The sequence below is a fragment of the Lissotriton helveticus genome, chromosome 1_2 (assembly GCF_964261635.1).
Source record: "Lissotriton helveticus chromosome 1_2, aLisHel1.1, whole genome shotgun sequence".
Taxonomy (NCBI): domain Eukaryota; kingdom Metazoa; phylum Chordata; class Amphibia; order Caudata; family Salamandridae; genus Lissotriton; species Lissotriton helveticus.
Genome location: NC_136058.1, coordinates 103,172,361 through 103,199,206, shown reverse-complemented (window position 1 = coordinate 103,199,206; position 26,846 = coordinate 103,172,361). Strand labels below are relative to the sequence as shown.

At 42.1% G+C, this 26,846-nt stretch overlaps 1 protein-coding gene across 12 annotated transcripts in view; it reads right to left on the bottom strand.

The window, feature by feature from the left end:
* DOCK7 (dedicator of cytokinesis 7) overlaps positions 1-26,846 on the bottom strand; it is an 870,736-nt gene that overhangs the window by 70,061 nt on the left and 773,829 nt on the right. For 7 of the 12 annotated variants that reach the window (XM_078669468.1, XM_078669501.1, XM_078669509.1 and 4 more), the window contains one exon: positions 15,602-15,736. In XM_078669468.1, coding sequence (XP_078525594.1) covers positions 15,602-15,736 — 135 coding nt within the window. The remainder of the gene's footprint in view (positions 1-15,601; positions 15,737-26,846) is intronic. The other 5 variants (XM_078669446.1, XM_078669461.1, XM_078669491.1 and 2 more) reach the window with 1 other exon arrangement.

Sequence of the window (26,846 nt, the reverse complement as noted above, 5' to 3'; positions counted from 1 at the left end):
TGCTTTCAGGTTCCTTATTTCAGAATCCAGGTTTGGATTCCAACTGACCCTTTTCACCTTCACGGCAGCAGTACTTCTTCACATCCCTACATTGAGAACAACAGCAGTTTCTGACACCATTCCAGACCTATGCACCCGGCTCCTATGGGATAGGTAACTCGGGTACTACGGTATCCTAAGTTTCAAAGCGTTTGCAAGAAGTCCTCCTAGAAGGGTCCTTAAACTTGAAAATTGCAATTGCGTCTTCCCCATAGAATTGTACAGAGCCCACTGATGTGCTAGTACACTGCACCCGTCCTCCGTGGGGTCACTATCTGTCATCCTGTTTTTTTATTTCCCATGCTGTCCATCTGCTCAGCTGTTGGGCTATAATTCATGAAATACAGCAAAAAGAGTCACTTAAAAGAAGCTATATATCGGTATGTATCCACTTTTAAAAATAAATACAGATAGAAAACACATTGTTTTCGGTCTGTATTTATCTATAAAAATCTGTAAAAACTGAAAACAGGGAACCTTAGTTATAATCCTTGCATTCTCAGTTCTTGTATACTTCATGGTAATTGCACCTATTCCATATTTCAGAGTGTCTCATACACATGTGAGCACAGCAAAATCAAGGTTGATATCATGAAATTCCTGAAGCCACTGTGGTACTACATCGAAAGGTGACATCTAAAGATATAACCAAAATCATTTCCATTATGGAAGGGTCAACAATCGACAAGAACATGGATTTGCATAAAATATGTAAATACAGCATGACATTTCTTCAAATTGGCCACCTTCTTTTTATTGCCATCATGGTTTCTATTCAGTGGGAAGTTAAAGTCTCCATATATAATGATATCACTTCTCAGAAAGTCTTATTTACAGATCCTGAACATTCATAAGCCATAAGCTCAGCACAGGACAAATCCTCCTTGTGGTGCCCACAATTGGACAATGGGCAATGGGCAATTTCCCCCTGGTTTCATTGGCAGCGTGCTGTACGTGCCAGATAGCTGATTTCATCAGGAGGGTAATAGGTTACCTTGCATTGATTGGTTTGAGAGAGATTTGAACCAATGCGGTGCCCATTATGATGTTCAATATTTGTCAGTTTGACAAGGGGTAACTATAGGGGGGATGAGGAAGCAAGTTGTTATTGATTGCTACTTGGAAGCTGAAAGGATCTAGTGGGTTGTTGCTTTATGTTTTGCACTCAGATTGTATCTATTATATGTACTTGTTTGCAAAGGATTTTAAAACTATTTGATAGATGCTTTCAGTATCTATTCTATGTATAACAAATCGATAGATGTTTTTGCTTACATTTCATTTTTAACCTCTTTATTATATGTATTTGATAGCTGGTCATTTATAGCTTATTTATTACATTTTAAAACTATTTATTAGATGTATTTGCTTGCTTGATATTTTCAACCTATTTAATTTATGTATTTGCAAGCATGTCATTTTTAATCTACTTAGTATGGGTTTTTGCTTGCTTATTAATTGTATTCTATTTAATATACACCTGCTTGACTTTTTGAACATTTTATGTGCACTATTTAGTCTCTGTATCGAATCCTTGCAGCTACTGTCTAATGTGTTAATTTGAAAATAATAAAATGTGTTTAAATCATTATAGCCACTTCATGACCAGATATTTTTTGAGAGATAGATATAATGATAATGGTGCCCAGTTGTCCTAGCAGGTTGTGAATTTTGTTAGCTATATGTGTTTCTTTGAGGCATACAATATTGGGCCTAATATGCGTGAGCTCTTCTGCAACCAGTCATCTTTTTTGGGATACAAAACATTCCCTAAACAGTATGTGTTGCTTTGGTAGCTTCAGCCATAGCCAAACTACATCTCAAACGCTATGAGGACACGTCCTTGGTCTTTCTTGGTATTAATCTTGCTGATTAACGTATTTTTCTCTCAATTTTTCTCCAATGCTCACCATGCTTACCCAACCTGAAGGACAATTTACTTACTTTCAGTAATGCTCTTTCGGGTGGATGCTCTGCCTAATCACAGATTCCTCATCTTGTGAATATTCCCCCAGGAAACTCAAAAGCAATACTACTGTACACCAGTAGGTAGTATTGTATGGCTCCGCAATAACTTTGTTTAGTTCCGGAAATGATGAATGAGGCCGCAAATAAGCGCACCCTAAGCGCTCTGACATTAACTTATTCCGAAGGCTTGTCCGCACCCTCAGACGCAGAGCCCATCATCAAATTGGCTTGACCATTGTGTCTCTAGTTTGGGACCTTTTTAGAAGGTGAAAGAGTCCATTCCACAAAACAGGGAGATGGCAGGGTTAGTGAGGAATCTTAGATTAGATAGAGTATCCACCAAAAAGAGCTTTACCGAAGGTAAGTAACTTGTTCTCTGATGGATACTTCTAACCGCAGATTTCTCACTTTGTGAGTATAAAACAAAGCAGTACCTTCCTTCTCTGTGGGTCTGTGAAATGGCTCAGACTGCAAAGTTCTGCAGGACTGAACAGGCAAAATGACATTCTTGACATATCGGAGTGTCAAGTCAACAGTGCTTTGTGAACATGTGCACGGATGCCCACATAGCAGCCTGACAGATATCCACAACAGGCACTAACCCCCAGATTCATCATTGTCCCGTTTTGCGAGTCCTTAATAGCGATTATTAAGGAATCGCTATTAAGGACTTGCAAAACGGGATTCATGTAGAAATCGCAATTTTATTTGCGATTTCTACAGCTTCCTTATTAATAAGGATGCGATTTCAAGGGTGCCAGGGGTGTCCAAAGGACACCCTGTAGCACCCCTGAAATGTCAATGTAGACTGATGTTGCGCACACACATGTCCAAAGGACATGTGTGTGTGTAACATACAACTTAGAAAAATGCACTAAAGTGCATTTTTCTAAGTTTTTGCTATTTACCACGAAGTCAGACTTCGCGGTAAATAGCGGCCAAAAATAGCGAATTCGCAATTTGAAAATGGTTAATGAAATGCATTTAAGGAATCTCAAATAGAGATTCCTTAAATGCAATTCCTCGCAATTAGCGATTTTTTTGCAGAGGTCTATTCACCTAGAGATATTTTTTTGTCTACACTGCCTTGCCCTTCCTTGCTCCTGAGTAGCCCACAAAGAGTTGATCACCCACCTGATGGTACCTTGTACGATCAATGTAGAAAACTGAGGGCTCTCTTGGGTCCAAATAATGGAGTCTCTCTTCCTCTTTCGAGTGGTGAAGCAGGGCAAAGAAAGTCTGAAGGGTGGTAGCATGCCCGATATGGAAAGGTGTTACTACTTTAGGTAGAAATGCAGCAGTTCTCAATAACAGTGTGTCTGGAAAAAATGTTGTGTAATGCGGATGGGCTAAGAGGGCTAACAGGTAATTCATGCTACAAGCGGACGTTATTAAAACCAGGAAGGCCTTTTTCAGGGTCAAGAGACATAGTGGAAAATTGAGCATTGGCTCAAATGGGGGTGCACTTTAGAAAAGTGAGAACCAAAACCGCATCCCACTGTTGCAGAAACATGCTGAAAACCTTTAAGAAACCTCGCAAAACAGGTGACTTAAACAAAGAGGGCTGATCTGGTAACTTCAAAAAGGCCGGAAGAGCAGGCTAATATTCTTTGACAGTGCCAAAGGCAAGTCTGTGCTGGGCCAATATCAAAATAAACAACAACATTTTAAACAACTTAGCTTGTAGCTGTTCAATGTGTCGAATGCCTCATCAAGCCACAAACTTGTCCTAGCACCCAACGTACCCCGATTTCGTAGATGGGTGCCTGGCTGCCAGAATATTTTCAACTTCAGGAGGTAGATCGAAGGAGACAGCTGCCGCTGCTCAATCACCAACCACAGAAATGGAGAGTACAGAGGCTCAGGTGTAGGACCCTGCCCTGTTGCTGCAACAGCAGATGCTCTCAAAGCAGCAGTCTGATCTAAGTACAGATGTTCATGCGCCAGAGTTACTAGGATTACGTCTACTAGGATTACTTCAGTCATGTCAGTCGTGATCTTTTTCAGAACTCAAGTCAAGAATGGTAGAGGCAGAAAGATATACAGGAGTCCCAAGCTCCACTCTAGGAAAAATGCGCCTAGAGAGAGCGCTTTCTTGGTATGCAATTGTATAAAAATGATGATAGTGTGCATTCTTGGCAGTGGTGAAATTATTGAATTGAGGTTCTCCCTATTGCTGGAAAAAACAATGCACAACTTCTGGGTGTAACTGCCATTTGTGTTCCGCTGGACACTGGCAACTGAGTTTCTCTGCTCTGGCGTGTATAGATCCCGCCAAGTTGTTCGCAACCAGAGTAATGATCTGGTGAGTCAGCCACTTCTAGAGGTGCAAAGCCTCCTCACAGAGGATCCACGACTCTGCTTGTTTGCATTACCACATGGCAGTAGTGTTGTCTGTGAGTACCTGTAATTGCTGCCTTAATGGATGGTAGCAAGGACTTCAACTTCAAGTGGATTACCCACAAATCTAACAAGCTGACGTGGATGCGGTTTCCATCGGAGACCAGAGTCCTCTGATGTCCACCTCTCCCAGATGGCCACCCCAGCCCAGTAGTGATGCAGCCAGCACCATAGCACGCTCTGGGTGGGGCAAGGAGAGGAGTTTGCCACTGGACCAATTGCTATCTAGTTTGCCACTGGACCAATTGCTATCTAGCAGTCACCACTGCAGATCATTTGCACTTTCTTCTGAAACCGCAATGGATTCCGACAGGTTCCCCATATGCTGTGCACAATGAACTTCAGGGCCCTCTGCAGAGCTTGCTTGTGCTGACTGGCTTCGATGACTGGCAGGATGAAGGAGGGTAACAGTCCCAGCTGCCTCAATGCCATTGTCACTGAGATCCAGGAGAGAGGGTCCGAATGCCCTAGGTTCTCTGTCGGTGGGGTAAGGCATGAAACTGCAACGTATCCAGAATGGCTCCAATGAACAGGAGCATCTGCGAAGAAGTCAGGGCTGGCTTTGTCACGTTGATAGAGAAACCAAACAATGTTAGGAAGGTTTACCATTGTCTGGAGGTTGTTTGCAACTGCTTGGGGCAAGCTCCCCTTCAACATCATCGAAGTAGAGGAACGATGGTACAACTCGCTTCCGAAGGTACGCTGCAACCACTGCCATCACTTTGCTGCACACCAGAGGGGCACTGGTAAGTCCAAGTAACACCCAATCCTACTACGTAGGCCAAAACGTTCTCTATGGCTCATTTAGCCAAAAAGACTCAAAGACAAGAAGAACAGAGCTTTAGATCCATGTCCGAAGGCTCGGAAAGAAAGGAACTGAGGTGGCGCTTATTTGCGGCCCGCTGATCACTTCCAGAGTGGAAAGACATTGAGGCAAAGCCACACAATGCCACATACCGAAATGCAGGAAAACTGCTTTTGGGTTTCCAGATACAGTCTGATGTTTGGGGGCATATTCACAAGGTGAAGAATCTGTGCTTAGAAGTATACGTCAGACCTCTCCCTTTCCTAAGCCACAATTACCTCATCAAGTCAATTTTTCCAAAGCAGGGTTTTGGGACATTCTACACATCAGTTCAATTTATTTTCTGCTTTCTGGAGTTTACTATAGACTCTTTGATCAGTTCATGAGCTAGTTCTTGGGAGGCACTAAGATGTCTGTTGATTGCTCATAATTTTTATCTTAATAAGCTCTTGAAGAAATATTTCAGTACCAGAGTTCTCGAACAGTGCAATCACATGCCTTAATCTCCAGCACCCTTCAGTTATGCTGTGACAGTTTATTATAATTTATTTACTAGGACTTTGGATGGGTTTCTGACCATGGCTTTCGTTTGCTGATGCCGGATCCCATGTCCTGTCTCTAAGGGTGATATCAATAGTTAGTGTTTGACCCATATGTATTTAATTATATGATATTTCGATAGTGCAAACCCAGCTAAATGGAAGCAGAGCGCTGTACATAGTCTGAGACAAGCATAAAGTCAGCAAGTAATAGGCGAGGAAGCTGGGTTGAGGACAGGTTACTGAATTGGGATGATGTATTTTTTAAAGAGTTGAACTTCACCTCTTTACTAAATTGGACCATCATTGGGGCTGATTTGATGGATACTTGATGTTGCTTCACATCGTGGGCGTTTAGAATGAAATGGCCAGCTGTCTTGTTTTTTCTTTTTACACTTCATAAGCTGCAGTTTGATGGAGTCCTCGCTGCAGGTGTGCTGAGAATAACAAGAGATGGTGACTTTGCCTGCAAGATAAGCAAGGGTTGTTTGTGATTGCTTTGTAAATTGGTGCAGCTGGTTTTAAGGCCAAGGAGCTGGACATTACCACTACCCAGATGTGAGAGTATAAGGGCTTGAACAGCAGTACTGAAATTGCTTTCTGGAAGAAATGTTTGAAGAGACAGCTAGGACCAGGCAATCTTAGTTTGTTTGCTAATGTGCTCCATGAGGGTGAGGTTGGTGTCCAGGAAAGAATACAAGTAACTTAGTGAAAGCTGGGGTCTGAAGCCATTAAGGTTAATGTCACTGAGCCAGTTTTGTACTGTTTCATGTTTGCTATTCTCTGCAAATAACATGAATTCTTTCTTAGTTGGATTGAGCTTCATGTAGTCACTGGACATCCAGGTCTGGATGATGTGCAGGCAGTGGTCTAAAGCAAAAGACTTTCAAGCAGAGGTGTGTATCATCCGAATAGTGGTGAATCTGGATGCTGTTATCTATGAGTAGAGCACTAAGCAGCTCCATGTAAAGGTTGAAGATGACTGGAGACAGTATGGAACCTTGGGGGACTCTACAGGTGATAGGGATCTTTGTCTAGAGGTGCCCATGTGAACAAACTGGTGTCAACTGGAAAGGCAGGAGGTGAACCAATGAAGGACACTGCCTGTGAATCACATTCAGGACTTGTGGGTGCATATTAGGGTGGGATGGTCGACTATGTGAAAGCAGCTAAAAGGTCCAGCAATATCAGGAGGCAGATGTTATCCTCATTTGTGGTCAAGATGTCATTGTTTAGAATGTGTAAGGCAGTGGGTAGTCGTGCAGGAGATGGTTTGTACTAAGGTGCCCTTAGAGTTCAACAAAGACTGCTTTTTCAATGATCTTGCCAATGAACGATAGGTGAAAGATGGGCCAGTATCTGGCATGTCTGGAGAGCTTTTGGGAAGATGTCTTGAGTGAGGGAGGCATTGACAATGGTGAGAAGGGGTAAGAGAGTATTCCCAGAAAGAGCGTGGATGAAGGGAGGGTCAGACATTATCTTCATAAGAAGTGGTGTTAAGGGAGCCTCGTCTGTCAGAAAGATCAAGGAGCAATAGGTCTTTGAAGGCTAAGTAGTGTGGGATTCCAAGGGAAGGTGTGGGTATAAGAGATGAAACAGGCTTGGTGTTGTTGATGCACTGTCGAATCGTCAGTATTTTTTTACTGAGGAAAATGTTTGTGGCATTGCACTTTTCTTTGGAGTGAGCAATAGGTGGGTATGGCAGGGAGGGTTGATGCAGTGCTGATTGTCTTGAACAGCATTCTGCTTCTGTTGGTGGTTTCATTGATGGTGTTGATTATACAATTTTACCTTAGCTGATGTGATGAGCTGTCTGCGTGTTGGCACAATACTTTATATAAATCTAATAAATGTAAATTACATTATTATTTTTCAGTTCTCATTATTATCATGTACTGATCCTGTCTAGGTACTTTGAGAGCTTCTGACTCCTGACCTTCCTGGTCATGATGATGATTCCCTTCTTGAGGTGGGACGGAAATGAAGTTGACAGTAGGTGCTATTAGCAAAAGAAATGATTTGTTGTGAGCTGTATATGAGTGTAATCTAACAGGACTAAAACGGTTTATGCCAGCTTTTATTCCTGCTTTTCATAGACACATGTATTTTTACACCGTTTATTTCATTCCATTATCACAGGAGCACTGAGCATCAATATCTATACTTTTACTATTGCTGCAACTGATCGAATGTTCAGGCAGAGTCTTTTTGTGATTAAAGTTACTTGATTGCGGTAACCTTTTTGACCCACATTGTTCTTAACTTCTTGAATATTTTCCCAATTAATACCATTTGCAGCACTGTTGTCTCTAGGCCTGGTTGCAAGGTGGTTTAACAGGCTGTTCTTGTTGTGTGTATTATCAACAAAGGCCGAGGCATACAAAAAACAGAGCAAATTTTCACTTTAATGGGTTACTGGGGGCGAGCTTTTGATAAACCTGCAGAAGTAGAAAGTTGCTTATGTTGATAAGTACTGGCTTTGGTTTCATAGTTTCGCCTCTGTTGTTTCAGTGTCTTTTGATTCCTCTACAATGGAATTGGAAAAGAACCTGCTCAGTCGACCTTTACAACAATGAGCAAATCGTCCGTTATTGGCTATACCTTAATGCATGCTATAGATTTTGACAGGATTTTAAAAAATACATCGACAAAGAGCGATAATAATCCACAACACATTATCTTAGTGCTCACACAGTGAAGTTTAGAACATCTGGATAAGGAAGAACTTGTGGTAAGGTGAGGGAAAATAATTTTCTGGACTCATGAAATCAGTCAGTTAATACATAGGATCTGGGCCCAGACCTTTTTCTTTAGTTTCCTGTCAGTTATAAATACTCAACCTAAGGCATCCAGGATAGATATTGATCTTTTTGCCTAAATATTTGCTATCTTAGCTATAACAGTTTCCATAAATCCTCGCAAGGAGAAACATAAATCCCTAGTTGAGCACCAAATACAACTACAAATGACAAGGTATAGAAAGAAATAATGGCATTTCTTGAAGGTAGAAAGGAGTATACACAACGTACTTGATAAAAAAAACAAACCTGAAGGCTAATCTAAAAAGTGAGATCCGTAATATTAAAATAAGAGAACAAGAACGCAACTGGACGAATTTCTATCATGCAATTCTTACTAAAACATTCTGGATTTTTGGTCCAGAGTAGGTAGAGGTACTAAAACCAAGTCAGATGTGATTATCATATCTCACTGGAACAATGGGAAGAGTATTTAACGTCATTATTGGAAGCAGTTGGAACAGATAGTCCGATTACTATGGGCACGCAGGATATGCCTTAATTTAGGCTCAGTCACGTTGAAGTTAATAAATGATTTAATAACTCGTGAGCACCTAGTTCTAATGGTATCCCAGCTGCCTTAGTGAAATGCAATTCAAAACAACTGGGGCCTCAATTGAATATTAATCTTTAATATAAGGTATAAAGTCCCCCCCTGCTGTACATCATAACGTTTATTCGAATCACAGAGGAGTTCCGTAACCATATAGAGTAATGTAGCCAAAGTCTGAGTTCCTTAATAAGGTTATGGAACTTTGATATAATACATGGTCACAACCTAATTTTCCCACAAACCACAATCCATTATTTCCCTGGAGAGTAGCTCTTTTATTTGAAAGAGAGAGCATGTTTGCACACATGAAGAATAAAAATAGCACCTCTAGTGCAAAATTAAACTCATAAAAAACCTGTTAGATATCCGTTGGAAAAAGAATATTTCCATAACATATTATATACCATCTGCACTCATGGGTTGAACAATCAAACAGATTACCTTTTCATCTTTATCGGTGCGATAAGCATCACTAACAGAGGCCCAAGCATATAAATATCTGGGAGTTACGGTAGATAACAATCTAAATTGAAAAGACATGTTGTGAAGCTAAAAAGTAGAATCTTAAGTGCAACTGCAGAAATAAAAAAGTTTAAAGCATTGTATAGGGATGGGTCCATCGTTAGAGGTTTCAAAAGCAAAGATTCTCACTGTCCTTTGATATGGTTGGGTACCCTGGAAATGTCAAATATTAAAAAATTTAGATACTATGTACTTGAATTTCATCAGGACACTTTTTTAAATCTAAGATATTCAACTCTGCAGAGCCGTATAAGATTAGAAGTGGGTTTTTCTCCTTTGATTGCTATGGCTGATATTAACAAAATCAATTACTATTGTAAGCAGGCAAGAATCAACAAACACCTTAAAAGAAATTATTAACAATGACTTCAATGACTTGACCACTCATATGGGTGAGGTATTATTGTCTGAAAATTCCATCACAAGTTGTTGAAATATAATCTTCCCCAGCCCCGCCCACCCCCAAATGTAAACATGTCCAGACCAGCTGAAAGATACTGGTAAAAAAATGAATTTAAGCAGCATGTTGGAGTAGTGATATTGGGGCTTTGTCAAGGTCCAGGCATGGCAAGTATGCTATTGCAACCTATATTTCACTAAGACTGTTTTGATTATAATATGAACCACTGGTACAACAAGATTTTCTTGAGCTTTATGCTTTTGTATCTTCTATTAAGGACTTTGATGGCATGTGGAACTCAAAGGTACAAGCTTATAGTATGTGCAAAATGTGTAAAACAGCTTATGAGTCTTTTGAACAAATACTATGCTTATGTCATCACTGATTGAGGCCAGTAAAAATACGTAAAACTCATTTTTAAGGCAGAAAGTATTACAACAATCTCTAAGGTGCTATTATTTGTTGTAAAGGCTCTACATCAACATCTGTAGGCCACACTGTAAAATCAGGCTTTGGGAGAAAAGCTCACAGACTGTTTGTATAGTTCCATACTGGGGTTATTACTTTTAATGTATATTGTATTAGCTTTCTTTTTAAGTAATATTGATAGTGTCTATTATGTGCTGATATGGCTTTGTAATATATTATTGTACACAATTTTAAAGTACACAATTAATGTTTTACTGTATACTGTGTCTTTTTTCTATTTAAAATAAAATTGAAAAAATATTTATGTGCTGATTTTAGCCGTGCAAAATATTATTGGACAGAAAATTAAATGAATTTATAACTGACCCAGAAAAGTAGAGGGGACACTCCAGTACACCCTGTTGAAGACCATCACTGTATTAAGCAAGAGATAGTCCTTTAGGAATTTGTTTATGGTTGCTAGATTTTGAGACTCATCATCAGCCTCCTATTGTCATACGTTTGACGTCCTCGTACTAACCCAGACTGAAGTGAAGATATCAGTATTGGCCAGATCTGTTTCAATCTAAAGCATGGTTTTTGCATCATTGTTAAAAAGGGTTATGGGGTTCAGGCTTTAGTGGACCTAATAGTTGATTGCATCATAGAATCTGTAGGCATCCATGTTTCTTCAGTACGATTATAGAGTTTTGTAAGGATCAACCAGGACATCTTGAAAGCCTTTGAAGAAAAGTACTGAAAAACCTTCTAGTCCTGGCCCGTTGTTCCTTACTATACTCTGAATTGCAAGTTTTACCTCTAGTGGAGATATGGATTGTTCTAATTCGAAAAGTGATTCATGGGGTATCTCCAGGGTCATATAGTTTACCAAGTAGGCATCTTGCCTGAAGGGGGTTTTGCACCTGACGTTGGTATAAGGCAAGACAGAAATTGTCTAACATGTAGTACATCTTGTGTCAAACTCAATTCATTCCACATTGTTAGTATATACATGCGTGTTTAGATTGCTCTTAGTTTTAAGGCCAAAATAGCTCACTTTTCATAATATTATTAACCAGTACAGCACATTCTCCTGACGGTTTCACCTACTAGTAGATACTGTAATTCCTCCTCCGTCTTTCTCAAAGCGCAAAAAAATCTGAGTTAATTGTTTGCTTTATACCGATGTTCTAGAGAGGATATGGAATTCTAACTCTTCCTTCCGGTTACTATTATGTTTTTGGAAAGCGGAGGTATGGAAGATCAACCCACTTCTCAGGTCTGCTTTAGTTGAGTGCCATATTCTGAGTGAGAGTTAGCCCGCATCATTTTCTTCAAAGCAGTGTTGATATTGTGGTTCTCAGTGTAATGTCTCTAAAAGCCACCTCATTAAGATTTCATGTTCCAAGGCTTTTTGGTTTGGGGATCTGAAGTTTAAGAGTCACAAGCACCAGTGAGAGGTCAGACAATAAGCTTAAACCAATTGAAGAATCCAATGCAATGTCAAAACCTGTCTGTTGACCGGAAAACAAAAATATTCTAGAATTACTTTTGTGAACCCCAGAGCGAAACAATTTCTCTTACCTACCCAGTTTCACGCACTAGACATCTAGAAGGCCCAGGGCCCTGATCCCACTTACTAACTCCTCCAATCTGGTGTAGGACCATGTCTACGAGGCTGAGCAGTCATTCCCATCATTAAGCACTGCACTGAAGTCTCCTCCTATTATCAACTGACCTCATGCAAAAAAATTGATTTTAGAAAATACACTGGATAAAAACGTATACTTGCTTTTGTTAGGCCTTTACATATATATGGTAGTAAAGTCTGAACTCTGCACTCTGCCTTGTACTTTCACCCTGCTGCCCAGCAGATCCCGTGCTACTGCTTCTAATTTGAAGGGGAGATGTCTTCTCAATGGTAAGCCTATCGTTTCCAGTTTATGTGGAAGTGGAACAGAGTTGGGTAAATAACGATCTGAGCCTCCGGGATCTTGATGCAGCAAATATGATTCCTGCAATTAAGCAACCATAGAGTCCTTGTCGTGGAGCCACTTGAATACTGCTCCGCATTAAACTGGTGTGTTCAATCCCTGAACATTAAGAGAAACTATCTGCAAATCAACTGTCAAATACTATATGATTTAGCCAGTGCAATTTGTATATCAAACATTGAAGCCTTCATTCAAGGGAACCAACTTTAATCTTGGCTTTGGACTCATATATTAATAAAAAGCACAGCTTCACTAGGACCATTATTCTCTTAAATTGATATCTTGTTATTTCTTTCACCCTGTACCATACATTAAAACATCATACCATATCAAATCATTCTACAGAAAAATAATCATCAAGAAAACCTGAATGTTTCTCCAATTTGGAAGTTCTAAAATTTGTCCAGTATCTCATTGTATGGATCCTCGGCCGTCAACCCCAGAACGACACCCCTTAAGAAGGCTATCATAAATCACTGTTTATAGAAAATATAGCCTTTCATCTGCAACAACCAGCTTCACTGTGTCTGTTAGTCTAACTCAAACTCCAGCCAAGATAATTGATAACTATGTCAAATATATGTTGCTGTGTTGTGCTGTGCTGTGCTGCCAATGTTAATTGTGGAATTCTCGGTCATTGCTCTTGTGGTTTCCTCTATCCTTGTTTAGGATCATTATGTCCATTTGTTGTTTATCTCTTTAGATGCATTTGGCAGGTTTCTGGGGCCAAGGAGCTTGTGGGCTCCACCTAATATGTGTACTGTATATGTTTATTATTCAAAGGTGAACAGGAGCTGGACATGGTATTCCCCTCTTTGGGGCACATATTTTTATTGGAGGGTAGCAGTTATGTCTCCAAATTGCTTGCGCTTTACCAGAGTCATGGATGCTCCATTTGAAAATAGTGCTCGTCATATCAAAATTGCACTGTATTATTTGTTTTAGCTTCCCCAATTATGTTAAACATCTGCTCTAAAGATGTGATACACACAAAAAAAATGTGTTTGTTCTGTCAAGTTCTAGCTCCACGTTATCGTACTTTGACAGAATGTGATGAAAGAACGCCTTAACATGAGACTCCAAATCTGAGTTGGTGATATCAGAATTGATTCCTCAGAACCTAATTTTATTAGTTCAGGACCATTTTCATTGTACTGCAGCTTTTCGGTTAAAGTGACGTATTGAGTTTCAAGCATTGCCATCCTCCCCAACAGAACCTCATATGAATATTGGCTTCTTTTGTAGAGAAAGATTTGACCTGATCAAGTCTTGTTTCTACCTCCGTAAGTTCTGGTCGAGCTCTGCGACAGTTTTGGACAGGTCTTGGTGCAAGGAGACACGTTTCACACTGAATTCACACATTAACAGTTGGATATCCCCTGGCGTAGCTGGTAACATGGTCTCCATTTGATGTTGTGTTTTGGGTACTTGAGTATCTGGCACTCCACTTTTCTCTGGTGCTTCTTTTGGCCATGTAACGTTTTGCCTATGAAGGGGAGTATTTTCTTACTTATTTCTTTGCAAGGCCACAGTCAGCTGTGCTGTGCTGTGTTTCTTTCTAAAGCCTTCAGGCCCAGACAATTGGGGCAGCTTAAATCTTCAATTAACCAACGTGGTGCTCCCTCAAAGGCTATACACGACTTAGTCATTCACTATGCGGCAAAGCCGATTGCACTTCAACAACAATGTAGCCATCCATGGGAAAAGGCCCATGAGGAGGCGCACAATCAAGAAAGGCGCTACAAGCTAGTGTCTGCTATTCAGGTGCCTGCATTTAAGCTTTATTTGGGTGGTTTATCTTACCGGTCTTCTTCTCCTTTGGCCAATCAGCAAAGGAGAACTAGAAAAGGGTCTCCTTTACCTTCCATAGCCCCCAGCACCCACCTGCTCAGAGCCCCCTGAGAATGCTGTTGCTGGCTTCCACTCTCCACAGAATGGAAGCCTTTTCCTGGATCCCCCTTCTTGACTGCAGGTCACGGGGTCTCAGCAGCAAAATCTTTATCTCCTAGGCTTCTGTCGCAATCCACGGTCAGGCCTCTCCTTCCAAGTCACTGTTTAGAGTCTGCTGCAGCGCTCCTGTGTCAGGAACCCCTTCTCCAGTCCTAGGGCGGCCACAGATGCAAGCGGCTAAATGGAGTGCCACCTTTGCGCCGACAGGCACCATCCTGCATCTTGGCTGCATGGCTGGCTATATGGAGTTCGCTGATTGGAGCATTTTGGAGGCTCGATCACAGTGCTGGAATATTGCCCACTGTCTCCCTGTATTTGCATGATAGGGATCAGCCCTTTCATGCTTATGTAGAGGCTCAAGCCAGAGCTCAGCAAGAGCAGGTCTCGTAAAATCCTTGACCTGGCCATGCCCCCTATCACAACCTGGTTTACCGGTCATAGAATTACGAATTTCAAAACTCTCCTTCTTTAATGCACACTGATTTCGATTCCTGTTTCCCTTTAGTCTCCTAAATGTATCATTTATCAGAGCATGGTTTAACGCCAAGTTGAAAAGACAGATTATGTCTCGTGCAAAAGATCAAGTAAGAAGTGACTGGGGAAAAATTGGCACGCAACAGGTAAAGAAAAAAAGGACAGTTGGTTTCTTCATCCTGAAGACATAAAGCTGAAAAAGTTTCTGTTATAACATACTATTAAAATGACAAGATTATTGACATCTTTGATAAAGCAGATTTCTCAATTTACTGATGACCAATGGCAATGCATGTGGGACAAGGAACAAGTTAGTTTTTTCAGCCAAATCTTTAAATCACCAGATGTTCCTAACTATTTTCAACAATGGTATTGGTATTTCGGAACAACCATTCCTTTCCAGAAAAAACATGAGTTTAAGGAAGATAATCATGTATTGTGCTAAGCAAAAGAAATGAATGATTAGCTGGGCAGATCGTGAAGGAATCTGTAATTTTAAAGAAAATGTCCATGGAAAAAGAAAAGTATGAAAAAACAAATACGAAAGACTGTATTGTACTGGGTCTTCTTGAGCTGATAAATAAAAATGCGATGGAAACTTTAGACAATCTGGAAGAGATCTAATTAACATATATTTTATCACCAGTTTGCCAAGTAAATCTATTTTTTCCTTTCACACAACCAGTAGGTAAATGTAGAGAGGATACAAAGCTAATATCAAAGCAAACATATACAACCATTTCAACCTCACCTCTAATCTGTGAGAAATTTCAGCTAATTTGGTTATTGCAGGCTCCTTGTAAACAAATTCCTGTTCATCCAGATCTCCAAATTTGGACCCATAAAACCCAACACGGAAATAAGTCCCGAACATTCGCTTTCCATCCTATGTTGAGGGGAAAACGGAATTATTGTAAAATACAATGCTTGCTTACAAATTATCAACTTATATTCAAGTTCCTCATTAGTGTTAACATTAAATTAAAACCTACTTCTGATATATTCCAGGTTAGTCTTCTTACTATTTCATAGAGTAATCCCTTTTAAAATTTGCAAACACAGGAATGATACAAAATACAAACTGGACTGCACAATACAATGAGGATAAACACAAACATCACAAATGTCAAATATTAGTTGAGGTCTATTTATGCACATACTGAAGGATTTTGAATGATTGGTACATAACCCCAATACAAATTTGATCAAGGTCAAAGATTAATATTTGCAGTGTATAATCCAGTCATACAAGTTTCAAAATGTCGGTTACAAGAAAACAATTGAATAGAATCACACAACCAGGCACTGAAGGGATTGCTTCAAATCCAAAATGGTAATGCTTGGTGTTTTATTTAGATACAGTCTGCAATGGAACGCAATTTTCCAGTTTCCGCCATTTCTAGGGCAATCAACTCCAACCACCTGGCTGTACTTTCTTGGTATTAAAAAAGCTAGTCCTGCTTCTATATCAATGGGTAGTGCCCTAATCAGCTCCCCTTTAGAAGGTATATTAATAGTCACTTTTCATGTCATATTAGATCCTGATTTTAACTTGAAATTATTGAGTTTACAAAATATTGTTTATAAATAAAGCAAAAACAAGTGTGGCTTATCTGACCTATGTACAATATACCATAACCAATAGTAGTAGCCATCAGCTGAAGTTATATGCCATGTTGTCTGCTGATGACATGGTCAAATCAGCTCTACCATAACATCTGGGAAGCAGCGAAAGACCAATTTAGAAGAATACACTCCTACTTAGCCCTTTGCTTCATGTTTACATTGTGATTTCTCCTACAGACAGAGCTCAATTGATCCTACAATTAAGAGGATAGGCTGGTAACCTGTATGTTGCAGCTAACTCCTACAACAACTTTGAAAGAATAAGCATTTAAAAACATAACTAGATGAACAACCAGTATATTTGATAGTCAAAGATTTGAATCATAGAGGGATATGCTTCCATTCAACGAGGGAGGGCACCAGTTGCACCAAAACAGTCAGGTGACAATAATAATATATGGTGAGGAATCTGCAGTTGAATAAAGTATCTGCCATGAAGAGCGCAACCGAAGACAGCAATTGGATTTTCTAAAGGAAACTTCTAACTGCAGATTCCTCACATTAAAATAGATACCAAGGCAGTGCCTCCCCAATGTCAAGGGTCTGTGGCGTGGGCTCAAAACATTTTTCAGAACTGAGCTGGTAAAGTGGTGTCCTTCGTGCCAGACCTCGTTGTCTGTGGGAACGTAAGCACAGATGCTCACATAGCAGCCTGGCAGACATTAAGGACAGGCACTCTTGTACCAACACAGTGGTAGCAGCCTTGGATCTAGTGGAATGGACTTTCAGACTTTCCATGGGCTAAGTTAAGACAAATGTGTAGCTGATCTTAATTTAGAGGACTATAGAGGACTATCCACTTAAATAGGGTACTTCGGCTGCAGTTTTCCAATTTTTGCTTCACAGAACCCCACAAAAAAAGTTGATTGGCTATTAAATGGTCCTAGGTACAATCACCATAAAAACTGAAAGCCCTTTGGGGTCCAACCAGTGGAGCCTCTCCTCCTCTTTTGGGGGGAGAGGCGGAACAAATCACACTGGCAGAGCGATCGATTGACCATCACCGAAATGAGTCACGACGGAGTGAGAATACCACCCGAGACCACAGCATTTGTCTGGAAAAAGGGTGGTGTAGGGCAGTTCACTGAAAAAGTCTGCAGTTCACTAATATAACAAGCTGACAATCGCAATGAGGAAGACAGTCTTCAAGGTCAGGGGATGCAGCAAGCAGCTATGCATAGGGTCAAACGGCGTACGCATGAGGAATGTTTAGATCACATTAAGGTACCATTAAGCCATCACAAAGAGTTTAGGAAGGCACATGCATGTCTAAACTATAACAAAACTAACCACAACAGGTGAGTTAAAGAAGGACGGTTGGTCTGTCAAAAGTGAAATGGTCAAAAGGGCTGACAAATAAACCTTGAAAACACCCACTGCAGGGCCTTGCTAGTCTAAGGACAAAAAATGACAAAAGGATGTCTGACAGCTTTAACAGTAAGGGATCAGTGTCCCGGACACAACACAAGTCCTAGCTCCTGGCAAAATTAGATTTTGTGGCGGGGTGTCTGGCAGCAAGGATGACATCCACCACTTCAGCAGGCAAATCAAAAATACTTAATTGCCACTGCTCAATTTCCACACATGGAGGTTTAAGATGAGGAGATTCAAGTGGAGGACCCCTACTAAGACAGATCTTAGTGGTAGCTGTAGTGGAGGACAGACGCTCATGCTCAATAGTTCCGGGTACCACGCTCTCATGATTCAATCTGGGGCCTCTAGGATGACTTGGGCCCAGTTGCTCTTCTTCAGAACTGAAAGCAGGAATGAGTGGTCTTGTGGAAACTCCAACATGTAGTTTACTCAGTGGTGGTGAAAAGATCTAGTGGTGGTAGTAAAAATATATAGACGAGGCTATCTCCACTAGTGGGAGACACCCTTTATATTATGTTATACATATATATATATATATTATAACATATATGTACACCATACTTACCAGTGACAATCCCGCTGCACACATGTCCAAAATGTGCAGATGGCCAGCAGGAGGTAGTGGAGCCAAAACCAAGTCACAGAAATATATACATATATACATATATATATATATATATATATATATATATATATATATATATATACATATATGTATATATTACCTACTGGCGGTCGCCAGTAGGTATATATAGTTAGGATTTTTTCTCTATGGGTTTTTTGAAAATTCTATGTCTAATAACTTTGGCGTTTGTGGACGGAATTGGCTGAAATTTTCAGGAAAATGGCACATTTTGTTTCTGAGCAGCCCCTGAAAATTTTGGGGGGGTTCGTCAAGGGGGGGCCGAGAAAAAAGGGGGGTCCCAAAACGCGTTTTTCCCATGTTAATTTCCATAGGGCGGTTGGCCTCACTTTTAGCCCGAACGGCTGAATGGATTTGCACGAAACTTGGCAAAATTGTAGGGACTGGTAGCCCGATGTGCCTTTTGTAGGTCTCAATATATGTGCTTCAGTGGATTTTGAGAAATTAATGTTCAAAAAAAGATATATATCTGTAGCAGCGGACTGGGCAGCGCTCCGCTACGCGTACTTTTCGCGCAACGGAGCTTTGTGAAGCGAAGCTGATTGGTTCTCCGGCGTCTGTCAACATTCCAAACAGTCCGTAGCGGCCGCCATCTTGTCTCTCGGTAGGATCGAGAGACAAGAGGAGGCCAAAGCGAAGGGGCAAATGACCATAAGGGGGCATAGTACATTGTCGCTCACCCCCTAGGTTTGATGTGGAGGTTTTAAAAGGGCCCCGCGGGGCAAAAAAAAATAAACATAATAATAATCGAACAGCTGAATGGATTTGCACGAAACTTGGCAAAATTGTAGGGACTGGTAGCCCGATGTGCCTTTGCTAGATCTCAATATATGTGCTTCAGTGGATTTTGAGAAATTAATGTTCAAAAAAAGGTATATATCTGTAACAGCGGACTGGGCAGCGCTCCGCTACGCGTACTTTTCGCGCAACGGAGCTTTGTGAAGCGAAGCTGATTGGTTCTCCGGCGTCTGTCAACATTCCAAACAGTCCGTAGCGGCCGCCATCTTGTCTCTCGGTAGGATCGAGAGACAAGAGGAGGCCAAAGCGAAGGGGCAAATGACCATAAGGGGGCATAGTACATTGTCGCTCACCCCCTAGGTTTGATGTGGAGGTTTTAAAAGGGCCCCGCGGGGCAAAAAAAAATAAAAATAATAATAATCGAACAGCTGAATGGATTTGCACGAAACTTGGCAAAATTGTAGGGACTGGTAGCCCGATGTGCCTTTGCTAGATCTCAATATATGTGCTCCAGTGGATTTTGAGAAATTAACGTTCAAAAAAAGGTATATATCTGTAACAGCGCACCGCTTCGCGTACTTTTTGCGTTACGGAGCTTTGCGAAGCGAAGCTGATTGGCTCTCCGGTGTCTGTAAACATTCCAAACAGTCCGTAGCGGCCGCCATCTTGTCTCTCGGTAGGATCGAACAGCTGAATGGATTTGCACGAAACTTGGCAAAATTGTAGGGACTGGTAGCCCGATGTGCCTTTGCTAGGTCTCAATATATGTGCTTCAGTGCATTTTGAGAAATTAACGTTCAGAAACAAGATATATATCTGTAACAGCGCTCCGCTTCGCGGAGATAAAATTATATGTGTATTACCTAGCTGTTGCTAACACCAGTTAGCGACGGCTAGTAGAAGATAGCGACCATCTTGGGCCCCACTTTGCATGTGAGTGATATTTATCACTAATGACATGCAAAGTGGGCATGCCAAGATGTTAGCGACTGGAAACAGTCGCTAACATCGCTATCTCCTATTATCAACTTTTGGAAATATTCGAGAAAAGGGCGAATATCTCCAAAAGCTACCACCTGCCCTGAGCAGTTCTTAGCCATGTTATCCAATGGGAGGTGGATAACATGGCTAAGAGCATTAGCTCGGTAATGCATGAATATCGCTGAGTTTTCAGCGATATTAATGCATTGCGGTCGTTTTTTATCGTATTTCCGATAAACCTTGATAATAGCAAGGTTTATCTGCGATAATTTCTGACGGTAAAAAAATCGTTGCTAAGCATCGTTAGGGATAAATATCGCTTAACTTTGGTAATATGCCCCAACGTCTGTTAACGTTCGATTCGAAGGAAATCAGGAAGTGTTGAAAAACATTGTCTGCGCCATCTTGTCTTTTTTCAAATGCCACACTTTTGTCGTGCACGGCAGCCATTTTAGATGCCTTGACCAGACCCACTCTGTGCACGCTGTCGATCCTTAGCATGGCTCCCCACCCTCGCAAGCATCTCCCCCAGGCAGTGGTCACCCCCGCTCTCTGTCTTATGCATGGGTAATAAACCTCCCCCATCTGCGCTGCTGTTCCCTGAGAATCACACCCTGTGCCCGCCCGACACCTCCCTTTCGCCCTATTCACTACCGCACCCTCTGACACTCCTTTTCCTCTGTGTCCGATTGTCCAGGCTGGTCCTAGGGTATCAGCTAGCCCTGCAGATGTAGTTTATGGCCACAGCTGTAAAGAATCACCCCTCTTCAAAGGAGTTATAGTAGATCAAGGCCCACACTCGATGAGATCCGTCACAGCAGAAGCGTTGCTATTATCTGAAAACCATCCTGTATTGTGATTGGGGAGGGGACCGAGCCTGAAGCGGAAGATTCCAGGGATGACTGTTTGTACATCAAAGTTTTTACAATTATGTGTCACATTAAAAATATATAGCACTCCGACAAAGTAGTAAGATTATAAAACTTTAATAATTTATAAATATATACAAGAAAACAAAAATAGTAATAACATATAAACATTTTTAGGGAAAAACAACGAAGTAGCGGTCGGCTGTGCGAATAGTCCCAACGCAGCACACCGTCCAGATTTCCGGCGTGGGGCGTCGCGGGGGGTGGGTCATCAGTAGCAAACTGTTGTGCGAATAGTTCCAAGGCAGCAGAACGCGCCGAAATCTAGATGACACGAAAGTGATGTCTAGTAAGTTGCCACCCAGCAAATAACGGCATGGGGCGTCGCGGGGGGTGGGTCATCAGTAGCAAACTGTTGCGCGAATAGTTCCAAGGCAGCAGAACGATGGCACCAAGGTGATGTCCAGTAAGTTGCCGCACTGGTTTTGGTATCCTACAATGCTGCTCCGAATAACGGCGTGGAGCGCCCCGGGGAGGCGGCGTGAACGGGCCTCTCCAGGTGGAGTGTCATCTGTTGTAGTGGGGCGCCCCTTTACCGTTTCAGTTGTCATTCCGTCCGTTTTTGGTCCACTGTGTCAAAAGCCGCAATTCAGCTGAGTTGCGCCCACTCTTGCGGTGCAGCGATAGGCGGCTGTCACAGGACTCTCAAAATGGCGGCAGGCTGTTTCCTTTTTGGGCCTGGTCCACTGAAATGGCCCTGGGACACCTTGGAAATCGGACGCTTGTCTGCTAGGTCTTGGACCCCATTCTCGAAAGCGTCCCCTCCGCCTTGAGAATTCATCAAAAGTTTTGGGGGCTCCGACTCCTGCAGGCTTCTGGTGGGGAGCGGCTGCCATGATTGCTCGCGGAATGACCACGACGGAGCCACGAGATGGTGGTGCTTTCATGCTGACGCCAGCTTCAGTCTGAAACATCCAGAAACAAGGTGGGGCTTTCATCGTTTGGGAAAAAAAAAAAGTTTTCATCCTATGAAAAGTGTTGTTTTTAGGTCACATGATCATGCCTTCCATCATTAGGAAACCAAAAGTAAAATGAACCAATGAAAAGTTTTATAAACAAGTCACATGACCTGTTATGCGGCATAGGGTATAAAATGCGGAGAAAATACGTTGGCACGTGAGGCGGCGTCAGTAGCGGACCGATGTGCGAATAGGCCGAAGGCAACACAACGCGCCAAGATCCGGATGGCACCGAGGTGGTGTCCAGCAAGTTGCAGCACTGGTGTGGCCATCCTACAATGCTGAAAGTCGGCGTGGGGCGCCCCGTTGGCCTGTGAGTTTGCGTCAGTAGCGGACCGATGTGCGAATAGGCCGAAGGCAGCACAACGCGCCAAGATCCGGATGGCACCGAGGTGGTGTCTAGTAAGTTGCCGCACTGGTGTGGCCATCCTACAATGCTGAAAGTCGGCGTGGGGCGCCCCGTTGGCTTGTGAGTTTGCGTCAGTAGCGGACCGATGTGCGAATAGGCCGAAGGCAGCACAACGCGCCAAGATCCGGATGGCACCGAGGTGGTGTCTAGTAATTTGCCGCACTGGTGTGGCCATCCTACAATGCTGAAAGTCGGCGTGGGGCGCCCCGTTGGCCTGTGAGATGGCGTCAGTAGCGGACCGATGTGCGAATGGGGCCAAAGGCAGCGCAACAATATTTTCTGATTTGAAGACACCACAAGGCGCTGAGATGCCAAGATCCGGATGGCACCGAGGTGGTGTCTAGCAAGTTGTGGCACTGGTGTGGCCATCGTACAATGGTAAAAGTCGGCGTGGGGCGCCCTGTTGGCCTGTGAGATGGTGTCAGTAGCGGACTGATGTGTGAATGGGGCCAAAGGCAGCGCAACAATATTTTCTACTATATTTTCGGAGTAGAAGACACCACAAGGCGCTGAGATGCCAAGATCCGGATGGCACCGAGGTGATGTGTAAGTTGCGGACCGATGTGCGAATGGGGCCAAAGGCAGCTCAACAATATTTTCTGAAGAGAATACACCACAAGGCGCTGAGATGCCAAGATCCGGATGGCACCGAGGTGATGTCTAAGTTGCGGACCGATGTGCGAATGGGGCCAAAGGTAGCGTAACAAGATTTTCTGTATGGAAGATACCACTAGGCGTTGAGATGCCAAGATTCGGATGGCACCGAGGTGATGTCTAGCAAGTTGTGCCACTGGTGTGGCCATCGTACAATGGTAAAAGTCGGCGTGGGGCGCCCTATTGGCCTGTGAGATGGTGTCAGTAGCGGACTGATGTGCGAATGGGGCCAAAGGCAGCGCAACAATATTTTCTGACTGACACCACAAGGCGCTGAGATGCCAAGATCCGGATGGCATCGAGGTGATGTCTAAGTTGCGGACTGATGTGCGAATGGGGCCAAAGGCAGCGTAACAATATTTTCTGTATGGAAGATACCACTAGGCGTTGAGATGCCAAGATTCGGATGGCACCGAGGTGATGTCTAGCAAGTTGGTGTGGTCATCCTACAATGCTGAAACTCGGCGTGGGTCACCCCATTAGCCTGTGAGATGGCGTCAGTAGCGGACCGATGTGCGAATAGGCCGAAGGCAGCACAACGCGCCAAGATCCGGATGTCACCGTGGTGGTTTCATAGTTGAGAGGCACTTCATCTGCAGTGGGGCGCCGAGATCCGGATGGCACCGAGGTGATGTCTAGCAAGTTGCTGTACTTGTGTGGTCATCCTACAATGCTGAAACTCGGCGTGGGTCGCCCCATTAACCTGTGAGATAGCTGTTCTTTGGATTTGGGCCTGGTCCACTAAAATGGCCCTGGGACACCTTAGAACTCGGACGCTCGATTTTTTTTTCCTTTCCTGTACATGCAAAAAAAGGTAAATGCCCGGTATGTTACACGCTTCATCTGCCACGATGAACTCTCCAGAGGAACCGAAAAAAAATATAGTTGTGGTAACTATACCATGCATCGTCATATGGAGAGGTGGCACCAATTAATTATAGTGCTGCATAAAAGAGAGATTTGGAGGAGAACCCCTGACCTGCTAGTACATTCATTAAAGAAGTGGCACTGAGAGCTTCAGAGGCAAGGGAAACGGTCCCAAATATTTAGAAGAACTTTGGAAAGATTAAAATGACATGTTTAGATTGTGGTAAATTAATTTCATGTGGGCAGATGAGTGTTACTCTAATAAATACAGCATATGAACATCATCATAGTCGATGGTTGGTAGAGACATTTTGACTATATCCTGGACCTGCCCGTCCTCGCCCAAAATGGCGCCGGAATAAATGGGACTCGTAACTCCTTGTTGTGTACTGGTTGCACAACCTTGATATCACGAGATACGTATGCAGTTTTGAAGCACATGGCGGGCGGGGACGAGAATTGATTGAATATTTCGACATCCCTATTGATATTAAGTTCTGATGTGTTATTGATTACTGTACTGTTGAAAATTCGAATTAACGTCAGCCATGGTACTTGCCCGCAAATGTATATCTAGATAATTTTATTGTAACTGGCCCTGTCGTATTTTAATTATAAAATGTACGTCCACCGATTCCGTAGCTGTTAGACACCTTAGTTTTTGCAACCTAATGGCCCGCCCGTTACGTTCCTCTACAGTGTAAATGTCTATTCATCATATACGATTACAGTTTGCTCCGTGGCAGGCCCACGTGGTTATAGGCTCGTATTTGTATAATGAAATTTTCACAATAAAGGTTTTTAAAAGAAAACATGGTAGTAGTGTATACATTGGTAAAGTTTTTAATAATAGTCACTGTTTTAGAATCATTAAAAGGCAAGTGAAATAAAGCAGACCAATTACATGAAGGGTAAAAGGTATAATACGAAGGAACGCAGTAAAGATAAATGGTCAAGGGCTGTTGTGTTTTCTATTCCTGCAACATAAAGTGATCGATAAGAATCTCATATTCAGGCGTATCGGCGACTAAGACAGCAGGTCGACCCTCTTCTGCTCAACGGCTCCGTCATGGGACGAAGAAACGCTCTTTTTCTCGAAAAAAGAATATATTTTACTTGCAGGACAGTTGTAAAATTTCCGGGAAAGTACATTAGCCTGGAACATTATAACATATATTTAAGAGAAAATAATGTTCGGAAGTAATTAAAAGCGTAATTTTTAGGTGATATGACCAAGGCTTTCATCATTAGAATAAGAAAAGTAAAATGAACCAATGAAAAGTTTTATTAACAAGTCACATGACTTGTTATGCTTACGTTACGCGCTGCGCGCCCCGGATGACTTCCGGATGCGCTAACGCGGCGCGTCATATGACGCATTACGCGACAACGCAGGTCCAGAATATAGTCAAAATGTCTCCACCAACCAGCGGTCGAAACACAACCCCTTTCAGCAGGCTAAATAGTTCTGTTAAATGACAACAGAAGGGACAGGCAACAAGAACCATCAGTCAAAGAGGGGAGGGCTAGTTCTTCTCTACCGGGTTACATTGGGGCGCTACCGGAACTGATCGAATTGGTAGTCTACAGTGTTTCTGGATGTTTCAGACCGAAGCTGGGGTTAGCATGAGAGCAGCACCATTTCGTAGCTCCGTTGTGGCCATTCCGCAACCAATCATGGCAGCCGCTCTTTATCGTTATTTTGGGCGGGGTGGGTGGCGGAGCCGAGCTGTTTTGCAGCCATCATTGTGTGGAGTTCAGTTCATCTCACTAGTTTTGTATTTGTCATGAGGGGTTGTTCCTAATGTTTCTATTTTAGCGAGGTCAAAAAGAGATCCCATTAGTGGCCTACTGATTTTGCTCGATTCCTTTTCTTTTTTTTTTACACGATTTTTCGTTATCTGCAAAGACTAAACAGAGTATTGCGACTCTGTGTTTGTTTGTAAATAGAGAATGAACCAAAGAGAACTAATTCTAAAACAGTAAATACTTGGATAACAATCAATCAAATGGAGAGAGAAGCAGGCACGACGGATTACAACGGGGGCAAAGGCCTGCGTTAACTACCTTTCACTATCTGCAAAGAGAGAGTACTCCTAATAGAAATGAGGGGGGGGGGGGCACCATTCAAAGCAGATCAGTGTGCATAAACACGAAAATGTTTTCACTTACCACGTACTTGACATTCGACAGCTTATGATATTTGCTATTAAAAAACCATTGAAATTCACTGAAAAAACCATAGGTTATAGACCATATATAGTTAGGAATTAGCATTTACAAAACCTTGAAAATTCACTGAAAAAACCATAGGTTATAGACCATATATAGTTAGGAATTAGCATTTAAAAAACCTTATTTTACTCACACAAAACCATTGAAATTCCATATATAGTTAGTTGCACTAACTATATATTGCGCACCCGCAATCCACTGCTGATCATGTCACATATTACATCATTCATGACATGTTCAGTGACATCACTGATGACATCACTGATGACATCTCAAATGACATCACTGATGACATCACTGATGACATCTCATTTGACATCAATGACCACATCACTGATGATATCATTCATGTGACAATACAATGCATCTCCTCACATTTTAATATAACCTCTGTTTCACCCAGTGTTAAATACAGAGTATAATTTTTGAAACCATTGACACACCAATACTAGTTACTACATACGTACTCACTGATTCCTACGTCTACACACACATTCACTCATTCACCCATACAATCATTCATACATACAATCACTCATCTTTACAACACTATCATATGCACTCATACACCTATACAGACA